A 10,955-nucleotide genomic window follows, 5' to 3' on the forward strand; every position below is an offset into this window, starting at 1 on the left:
AGCAAAACCAGAGAGACGTGGAAGAAAACGGAAGACAACCATCAAAATGGATAGAAGAATAACCAGAATGGCAAAGGCTCAGCCAATGATCACCTCCAGGATGATCAAAGACAGTCTGGAGTTACCTGTAAGTACTGTGACAGTTAGAAGATGTCTGTGTGAAGCTAATCTATTTTCAAGAATCCCCCGCAAAGTCCCTCTGTTAAAAAAAAGGCATGTGCAGAAGAGGTTACAATTTGCCAAAGAACACATCAACTGGCCTAAAGAGAAATGGAGGAACATTTTGTGGACTGATGAGAGTAAAATTTTTCTTTTTGGGTCCAAGGGCCACAGGCAGTTTGTGAGACGAACCCCAAACTCTGAATTCAAGCCACAGTACACAGTGAAGACAGTGAAGCATGGAGGTGCAAGCATCATGATATGGGCATGTTTCTCCTACTATGGTGTTGGGCCTATTTATCGCATACCAGGGATCATGGATCAGTTTGCATATGTTAAAATACTTGAAGAGGTCATGTTGCCCTATGCTGAAGAGGACATGCCCTTGAAATGGTTGTTTCAACAAGACAATGACCCAAAACACACTAGTAAACGGGCAAAGTCTTGGTTCCAAACCAACAAAATTAATGTTATGGAGTGGCCAGCCCAATCTCCAGACCTTAATCCAATTGAGAACTTGTGGGGTGATATCAAAAATGCTGTTTCTGAAGCAAAACCAAGAAATGTGAATGAATTGTGGAATGTTGTTAAAGAATCATGGAGTGGAATAACAGCTGAGAGGTGCCACAAGTTGGTTGACTCCATGCCACACAGATGTCAAGCAGTTTTAAAAAACTGTGGTCATACAACTAAATATTAGTTTAGTGATTCACAGGATTGCTAAATCCCAGAAAAAAAAATGTTTGTACAAAATAGTTTTGAGTTTGTACAGTCAAAGGTAGACACTGCTATTTTTTTGAACACACCCCTTTCAACTAATTGCCCAATTGCACAGCCTTAAGAGCGTGCATATCATGAATGCTGGGTCTTGTTTGTTTTCTGACAATCTACTGAACCTACTGGTAACTTGTTTGCCACGTAGCAATAAAAAATATACTAAAACCTTGATTATTCTGGTTAGTCACATTGTACTGCTATTATTTTGAACAAGACTGTATATAGTCTGATCTGCTGTTGCATATATTGGTTAAGATTCATGCCTGAAGAGGGCGCTGTCTCATGTTCAAAGCTAAAATGCATTCTGTCCTTCCCAGTTTAAAGGAATAGTTTACTTAATAAAGAAAACGTGAGTCCAAACAGCTGATAAATCAACAAATACATCTAGACATTTTTCATTTCGAACAGTCCTCTATGCGTAATAATGCTTTCTCCAGTGACAAAGTCGTCTCTGAATCAGGAGCGAAATATGTAGTTTGACATTAAAAATCACTTGCATGCAGCTTTACGATCCATAATATGCTAATTGATGGCCTGGAGTTGTGTGGATTACTTGTAGATTATGATGGCCTGAGGAGTACATTTTCATCTCATTTTCAGTTTTGAGTGAATTATTCCTTTAATATGCAGAGACAAGTAAACAATTGAAAGGTTGATTAACCCATTGGTGTGAATTTAGGATGGGAATAATGGTTTGTTTGGTAAACTGTCATTAGTTTTGCTATTCCATATTCAGCTTTATGAGGTGACAATAACAGCACAAAATATTTTTTTCAATTCCATTTATCAGATTTAATGACAATTAATTCTTTTAATATAGTGTAGTAAAAGCACACATTAAATTGAGCATGTAGTACAGTGTCTGTCCATTGACAGTCCCGCCAGTTTAAGTGCAATCCTGGAGGCCGGTAAGAATCCCCCGTGGTTATTATTGCTGACGTGAAGCATGTTCAGCCCTTGTTTAGAGAGGAGGATAGTCTCCCTCAGAGACAATATTGAGAAAGCACAGGGGAATGTCCTTCAGACAAACATCATATTAGCACTGAAGAAAAGTTTGCTGATCGGCAGTCCAGAAAATACTGAAAATGTCCAATATCATTCATCTTGTCTTATAGAATATATCTCACACCATTTAAAATAATGGAAACCAGGCTTGATATGATAATGAGAACATGTAGAACTAACAGAAGCACTGTTAGAATGTTTAAATTACAAAGATCCCTTTTGTTAAAGAATAAACGCTATATACTATGAGGAAATATACACAACCATTCTAAAGGATGGTAATAGCATTCAGTGTTGCAACAGTGTTGGGGAGTTAATGCTTTTTTTTCAATAAATCTTTTGCAGTACCATGATAAAAACAACAACAACAAAAAAAACATGTTGGGCCGGAATTTAAGATTTTTGTATTTGATTTAAATACAATAATCATCCACTTGGATTTCATAGTTTTAACATAAACTAAAAACCTTAATTTGTGTTGCATATTTGTCAGTCAAAGATAAATGAAACGGGTACGACAGGTAAAAAAAAAAAAACAAATAATAATTAACAATTTGCATCTAACTTTTTTGTTCAAATACCCATATTTTCAATTGCTTAAAATCAGCATACATTTGTTCATTGGGAAAATGTATTTAGTTATGAACATCATTTAAATACGTCTAGATGTGGAACAGGCAGTTAGTTGCAAAATGTATGAGATTAAATTGGATTTATTGAAGATACACTGAATCTAGTATTTTGTATCAGTTTATTAGTACTATTACAGAAATCTGACCTGTTTCCTTTATCTACGAGTGACAGATATGCAGCTTTATTCGTTTGTTGATGTTAAAATTGTGTAATCCAAATGGACAGACATTTTATATGTAATTAAAAAATCTTAAATTTTAACATCAATATTTTTTGGAGTGTTGTTCAGCTGGTTTTAATAGCTTATCCAAAAACAAGGTCCTCTTTAGTAGTAGCAAGGCAGTAAACCTGAACATTATCACCCACTGAAATACTGTAATAATCAAACATGCTCTCCTAACATTGCAGTGTCTGATTTCATTCAGATTAAAATGCATAGCATTTATGTATCTTTTAAATAGTGAAATATTTTGTTAAATGTTGCTGTTAATTTTTTCAGCTTGGCTATATAAATTAGTAAATTCTGGTCATATTTAATGTAAATTTGTCTGTTTATAGTTGCTCTAATTGGGAGCATTCATTTAGTCGTTACAACTCCTCTTTGTTTTTGTGCCTGAACAAATATAGATCTGATTAAAAAAAAATTAAAGTGTAACTAACTACATTTTTTTAAGAGTATCTTTTTCTAAACTCCATCTATTTTAAATTAGGAGTGGCTTACAGTTTTAAAATATCTCCCCCAGTACTGCTGGTTTATTATACCAGTTTGGTTTGTCAAGTTTCTCTGCAGGTGTAAACAACAACAACACAATCAGAAACAGAAGTAAAAGTCTTCTCATTATGCTGGAATGAGAACTGTCAGTTAAATTATTCCACAACATTCTTTCATCTCTCTGTCAAATCATTTCAACCAGTCCAAAATAAGTCACCTATATTCTCTGGATGAACGCTTCTCTCCCTTTTGAGAAGCGAAGCCATTTGAATATTCCAAGATTCTTAAGCCTTATGTGTTCAGAGAACATTCAAAAGTAACAATGTTTGCAAAATTCTAAAATGGAATGTTCCCTTAGTGTTCTTGTAACCCCACAAAACTTTAGAGAACAGATGTAACATTTTCGTAACAGGAATGTTAGCAAAATGTTCCTAGAACTTTTTTTTTTTTTTTTGTCAGCTGGAAATATATTTTCTGTATTTAGAGGCTTACTAGTTACCTTGTTATAAAAGCCTTCTTAACAATTGAGATGAATATGGATCAAGCCATTTGAACTGGGCAAAAGAGAAAACCAGATAAAGGAGCAAAGCTCAGCAGTTTAAAAGTTTCTTTCAGAGGGTTTTCTCTTGTCTCGAAAAGCCACAGATTTGGTCTTATCTCCAAACTGCTGCAGAAATAGCGGGCCTGTGTGAAAGTTCACTTTTCTGGCCTCTCTTTCAGATGCTCACTGTGCTGGCCGGATTATTCCAGCCAATTTCAGGAAACTTCCAATATTCCTACTTCCTGTTTTGAGGATGCGCACATATGGCCTCTGTAGCCATGTGGTAAAAGCAGAATCCATTGAAGCAGAAACCATTCCTGTCACCCTTTGATCTTGTTCACAGGTTGCGTTCGGTTATTGTTGTTGTTCTTGGAGAACTGTGGAGAGTGGAAGCAGATGTGTAATGTTAGTGAGAGGATTGGAGGGCAGCCTGGAGCAATCAGCAGAGAGCATGGTGCAATGAGTGGAGTAATGAAAAATGAAGGATGTTTTGAGCACCATTACATTTATCATTATCAGAGAATATAATCCCATAATGCATTGTGAAGTAAGACAATTGTGCATTATAAAAACATAATTCATTCAATATATAAGTGTTAACAAATAAACAGTAAAAACATGGATATAAAATGTAAAGCAGGTCAATTAAATTAAATTAAATTAAATTAAATTAAATTAAATTAAATTAAATTAAATTAAATTAAATTAAATTAAATTAAATTAAATTAAATTAAATTAAATTATTTACACAATATTTGTGTGCACTTTTATGCTCACTAAAATATCAAGGTATCATTAACAAATTAAATGCATAAAACACTTGAACATATTAGTTGAAATAATGTAAACTTTAACAGAAATAAAATAAATTCTATAAAAATGTGTTAGTTGCCAAAGCAACATTTATAATTTATATTCCATTTAACTCAATGTACAAAAAAAGAAGAAATAAAAAAGATTTTTTTAGCTAATTATAATACAATATATAAAATGAAATAAAACAAAATAAATAACATTCATAATTTGTATCTATTTTAAGTCAATGTGTTTAAACAAAAAACTACACATACAAAACACACACAATAAAATAATCACTAAAACTTTACACAGGAAAGTAAAATAAAAAAATATATATATATATTTTAAAAACATTATACTATTATAATATCTCAATAGCACTATTTAAATCAAATGTGAAATGTATTTGGGGGATGCATATTTATACTCCAAGGAAATTAAGACTTAATTTATTGATTATTAATGATCAATAAGAAAATAATTATATTTATATTGTCTTCTGAGACGTGAACTGACATGTTAGCGGAGTTTGGTTTGAGTTACAGTTCAGGATGATTGTACCTGCCTGCGTGGTCTGAACTCTCACAGGGCAGCGGTTATACTTTACTGCGCAGCAGGCCACCTGATGAATGCTCAGGGGTGCTGCATTCAGACGAGTTCTTGGCTTTATCCTTGTTATTGTTGGGCTCGTTGTCTTTGATGATGTCGTACTGACGGCAGAAGAGCGCGATCACACCTGAAAGAGACACAAATGACAAACGCTGCAGATGTTCAATTAACCAGTAAATCTGAACGTTGCAGCAGGATTTGACTGATCCAGTGCTCCTCACTCACCTGCCCACATGATCAGAACCACAACAATGATGACGAGCTCTACTGCCCGGAGCTGAGCGTTCTGACCCACTTCTTCCATGGTCACTTCATCTGTGAATAATACACTGACGCTATTAGTGGTGCGTCACACATTGGTTATAAATTATTTAATTCTTACTGAAAAAAAAAACAGATTAGAATCTACAGTTTTTATATTATAGTAGTACCTTTGCTCTTGGAGGCCTGTGTTTCAGCATCTTTGGGGGTTTTGAAATGCAGCGGTTCACTGAGGGGACTCGTCCCGCTTGTACTGATAGACTGGACATGTATTATATAGTCCGTATCTGCCTCCAGATCCCACAATGCACAACTCTGTGTGGTAGTGTTTACTTCTTGGATAAAGCGCAGCATGCGAACATCTTTTTTCTGTTGTGGATAGATAAAACAATTTTCAACCAAATGCTTTGTCTTGACTTTCCTCTTTCTCTCTGTTTAAGCAGATGCTTAATGAACATAGAGATACAGTATATGAGTGCTGAGTATGTGACTTTTCCTCTCTCTCTCTCTCTCTTTCTCTCTCTCTCTCCTCTCTCTCTCATTTTGAGTACCTGTTGTGTGATGGCGAAGCCGATGACTGGCTCCCCATCTGGGATGTCCCATGTCACCACAGCAGAGCTGCCCTTTAGATCTCTGATGGACACGTTTACTGGAGCAGCCAAACTTTCTGAAAAAAGATGAAATTCCCATAGAAACAATAACATCATGCAGGTTTGGAAGGACATTAGGGTAAGTAAATTATTTTCATTATTTTCAATTTCAAGTGTTATAATATCCATATGTAACTAAATGAAGAGTTTCATGATAGTTTAGAGCATAATAATTATTATAGTTATTTTAAAGCATAATAATATTTTGTTTTTATTGTGTTTTTTATTGTTTTTATTTTGATCATGTAAATGCAGCCTTGGTGAGCAGAAGAGAGTTATTTAAAATTTATCAAAGCATTTGAATTATTCTAAACATTTGACTCATGGTGTACGTTATACACACACACACACACACACACACACACAATAATGTGTAATATATAAGAAAAATTATGAAATATAATAGATATATATTGAATAAGATTATGAAATATCATAGATTTAATCTTTAGATATTTTATACAGTAACTGTTTAGATTCTCTTATGGGCCCTATTTCTCTTCTATAAATAAAACTGTTCCGTGTTGACCAGTATTTATAATGTGTAGGCGTTTGTGTGAGTGTTAATGTTCAAGTGTTTCTCAGGTTTGCTGAATGAGTACCGTGTGCTTCAGAGAGTGCTGTTGTTTCTCTTTGTTAATGTTTAGAAATCACTATCTCACACATATTATATGTAAACTCTATTTCTAGATGTAAAAGGATATGGTTATGAAGCCATTTGGGGGGATGACGTGTGAAAAACTCATCCACCAGCAGTGAATCCAGTACAACTTATGGTGCCTTGCCTACATGTTGTGTGATGAACAAAACTGGTTGTGGTGTACTGCTACAGTGAGAGTACTCTATGTAAAGAAATGTATTGCAATAATATTTTATACATAAAACCCCAAAATGAAGTGATGGACATTCACACATTTATTAATATTGAGGAGTTTTCAGTAGTAAGCACATAAAAAAAGCAATTTTAAAAACCCTTTTATGAAATAAAATTGAGAACAGTTGTAGATGAAATGTTTTACAATAATTTATTTTCATGTTTAGATGTGAGAAATCATCCATATTTAGTCCTCATTACTGAATGCAATAACATTATACAACACGATCTGTGCAGTCTAAATCTTATGAACAAAAGACTCACAAATCAACAGCAAACTGTTATTTTTAGTATTTAGAAGTGGTACTTACGGTATTGTGTGTATTTAAGGCTCATAAGGCTTAGATTAATGAAAGAGACACATTTGGAGAGAATTCCCTAAACAGTTGTGCCACTTTCTCTTTTACCATGATTTTCTTCAAACTATAAACAATTGCAGAATGCCTGCATGCATTTGTCTTCTGAATTGTGCTCTGAAACCTGTAGATGATGCATGAAGTCAGGCTACAGCATCTGTAGGGTGTGTTTCAGGCATAATAGCTGTCTTAGACACACAGTATACAGTATCTCCTGATTGATGCTTGCAGTAAATAGACTTCTCTATAGGCTGTAGAAAGGCATTTTGGGAGAAATAACAAATTTGAAATGGAGCATCCCACACGGATGTAGAAGACAGGCAGAGATGCATAAATGCTTAACTCCATTCACACTGTTGTTCAGGCATTGATTCAGAAATCATTAGATTTATCTGTGGACATCTGTATTAAATTAATCACAAAACAAAAAAAATTTTCAGCAATGCAATACTTCAAATCAGTTATTTATTTATTTATTTTTTTTTTTTTTTTGATAAAGTATAAAATATAATGAATGATCAGCTATACAATACGCTGATGTTATACTGTATATATTTTTGCTCAGATTGACTCTAGTGTGTTTATTTAATCTCAGACAAAATCAATTAAGACTGAAAATAAAGGATGACGCAATCTAGGAAAACAGGTCAAGATGATTTTACTAAAGACAAACCAAAATAAAGGAAGGCTTTTGATTGAATATTCCTCTGGGGATTGTACTATAATCTCACCATGAAGCCGTTACAGTGAATGTATCACCAGTAAGGGATGTTCATGACTCAAAACAATACAGTTCATTAACTGTCGGCTATTTATAGTTGCCAGGAAATGGAAAAATTTAATGGGAACCAAGAATCATGTGCTCTTCATAAGAAAAGACAGGGTTTCAGTTTCTGTGTTATTTTAGTATTATATATGTAACATTATAGTGTTTATTAATATTTTGTTTTAGCTTTCAGTTTTTATATTTTTAGTTCTTATTTTCATTTTAGTAATTTTCTCTCCTTTTTTAATTAACAGTTTATTTTATTTCACTTTCAGTTGTAGTAAACATATAAAGTTATTCAGTTAGTTGAAGTTTTTCATTTTACATTTTATTTTAGTTTCATTTCAATTACTGAAAGCAATTTTAGAGTTTTTTTATTAGTTATCTATTTTTAATACTTAACAATAACACTGATCTTGGGTTTCAATGGAAGCAAGATCTGTACATAATAATACTATTTAGTTTTATTTTTATTGATTGATTGATTTTCATTTTAGTTTTAATATTTAGTTCCAGTTTGTAATTTAGTGCTTCAACTTAAATTTATTTCAGGTAGTCACCAAGGCAAAAAAAATCTAACAAACATATGAGAAATCGTTTTTTTTTTTTTTTTTTTTTTTTTTTTTTAATCAACAGTAATAACCCAGGTATAGTATGAGTGTTTGTGAGTGGAAAAGTGAGATATGGTATTTGCTCCATAAGAAAATAGTCAAATGAAAGGCTCCATACTGTAGGTTTGTACTTGGTTGCTATGGAAACATAGAGGAAGTGAGTGGGAATGTGTTTGAAGTGTCCTGTTCCAAATTCATGCCAGATTTAAACTGAATAAACAAAACACAACATATAAAGATAACAAAGTATATAATAATGACTCAGTTTCAGTCTATATGTCACATAAAGCTATCATGCAACCTCAGAATAAATAGCACAAGCCATATGGACTACCTTTAGTGGTTTTTGTTCCCATTTATGGAGCTTGAAAGCCATGGACTATTTATTGTACAGAAAATATTCACCGCAAATTCTCCTTTTGTGTTCCACAGAAAAATAAAGGAATGAGTAAATAATAACATAAAGTGCATTTTTGGGTGCACTGTTCCTTTAAGTCATCCATCACATCATGTTATTTTTACTATGCTGAACTGATTCAATCATCCATGTGCTTTGGGCTTTATTTTTGCATATTTCTTTCTCCGACTTACTTTTCATCTACTCAACCTCTCTGCCACAGTTTAATTTAAGTGTTTAATGCTCTTCTTTAAAGTAAACTTCCGCACATTTTCTACTAGAAGCTCAACCTTTTAGTGGCTTCTGTCATTCAAGCCTCTAAAAGCATCAAGGATCCAATGGTTACAGCTGCCAGAAGCCTGTTAACATTCTGATTCACTGCTTTTTCTTCTTTACTGCAGCTAGAATATAGTGCATTAAGATGTAAAATTTATAGCTCCATAAGTTAATGTGTCAGCTGTAGGATTTATTATTGTTGGATTTATTATTTTGCAGGAAACATCTACAGTAGAAAGCTTCTCTATATTATTGTGCTTAAATTAGGTGACAATTTTATGCAGGACAGAATTATTTTCTGTCTTTCTGTTATTGCATTTTCGCTAAATTTGATACATTTTATTTTATTTCATTACTTTTTAATTAACTTTAGTTAATTTAAACTATTTAAATTTAATCATTTTATTTTATTTTATTAATTGATTGTATGCCAAATCAACTCAACTAAACTATCAGAAATTAATGAAAAATATTATAGCATAGATTAATATTTAATATTGCTAAACAATATTTATAATTTCAGTTAGCGTACACACAATGCACATTGTCTGTTGTTTTGCAGTCGATAATGTATTTAAATTCACCCAGTATATGCGAAATATATGATGCGCTGCTTTCAAGTGAATGCGGGTGCGTTCGTGTGTGTGCTATGGTTGAACAGGTGTCTATTATTGCCACAATATTTCAGTTCAGTGCTTTACATCAAGCGTATGGCATCTGCTTTTGGATATGACCAAATTCATGCCATATATTTTCCCATGCTCCCCACAAGGGTTCAGACATCATTACACATGCCACATGTGACCACAACTATCTCGCAGTGTCTCATCGAATGTCATTATTAATGAGTTGTACAATAGTCCCCATAAATGCTCCATTAGTATTGATGGAATGAAATCTTGCAAACTTACCAGCCAAGACCCACGACGCTCCAAAACAGCTCAATATGAGCAGCAGAGTGGGCATGAAATCCCTCCTCATCCTTTCCACGATGGCTAGATGTGAATGTCCTCCGCTGGTCTTGCATTCACGTCGATGAATGTCGCTGTGGGTCTGATGAGCTCGATTTCAGCACCGCGGTCAGCGGCAGTTCAGCACCGCGGACAGCTCCACATCATCCCCGCTTCAGCCCGTCATCAAACCCTCGCGACGAGTTACATCGTTCAGCATAGCGGATGTTGAGATGGAGACATTCAGATGAATCTTCTTTCGTCTTTGCGGTTTTTCATACAGCTGTCATGTACCTGCAAGACTGAAGAGGCTAAAAAATAAAATAAAATCCCGAAGGAGCGTGTGGTAAGCCTGTGGCATTTCTCCCCCCCCCCCCCTCTCTCTCTCTCTCTCTCTCTCTCTCTCTCTCTCCCTCTCCCTCTCATGCGCAGGGACGATGATCACTTCATCCGATGTTTAAATGAATAAGACAGCCGAGTTCCACAACTATTGACTTTTTTTCACTCGACGCACATGTTTGTGCAAGTGATGTGTGTGCAGACCAATTGCAACTCAAAACTAGCCCTTAAACTAGCCGAA

The 10,955-nt window shown here is 34.2% G+C and overlaps 1 protein-coding gene across 1 annotated transcript; it reads right to left on the bottom strand.

Moving 5' to 3' along the window:
- Positions 1–2,524: 2,524 nt before the first annotated feature.
- LOC113092955 (fibronectin type III domain-containing protein 5-like) lies at positions 2,525–10,735 on the bottom strand. The gene is made up of 6 exons (XM_026258752.1): positions 10,337–10,735; positions 6,047–6,162; positions 5,666–5,864; positions 5,460–5,549; positions 5,187–5,361; positions 2,525–4,204 (listed from the first exon to the last, which is right to left on the bottom strand). The coding sequence occupies exons 1-5, from the start codon at positions 10,404–10,406 to the stop codon at positions 5,222–5,224; spliced, it is 615 nt and encodes a 204-aa protein (XP_026114537.1). The 5' UTR covers positions 10,407–10,735; the 3' UTR covers positions 2,525–4,204; positions 5,187–5,221.
- Positions 10,736–10,955: the final 220 nt, after the last annotated feature.

Source organism: Carassius auratus, unplaced genomic scaffold (assembly GCF_003368295.1).
Source record: "Carassius auratus strain Wakin unplaced genomic scaffold, ASM336829v1 scaf_tig00214790, whole genome shotgun sequence".
Taxonomy (NCBI): domain Eukaryota; kingdom Metazoa; phylum Chordata; class Actinopteri; order Cypriniformes; family Cyprinidae; genus Carassius; species Carassius auratus.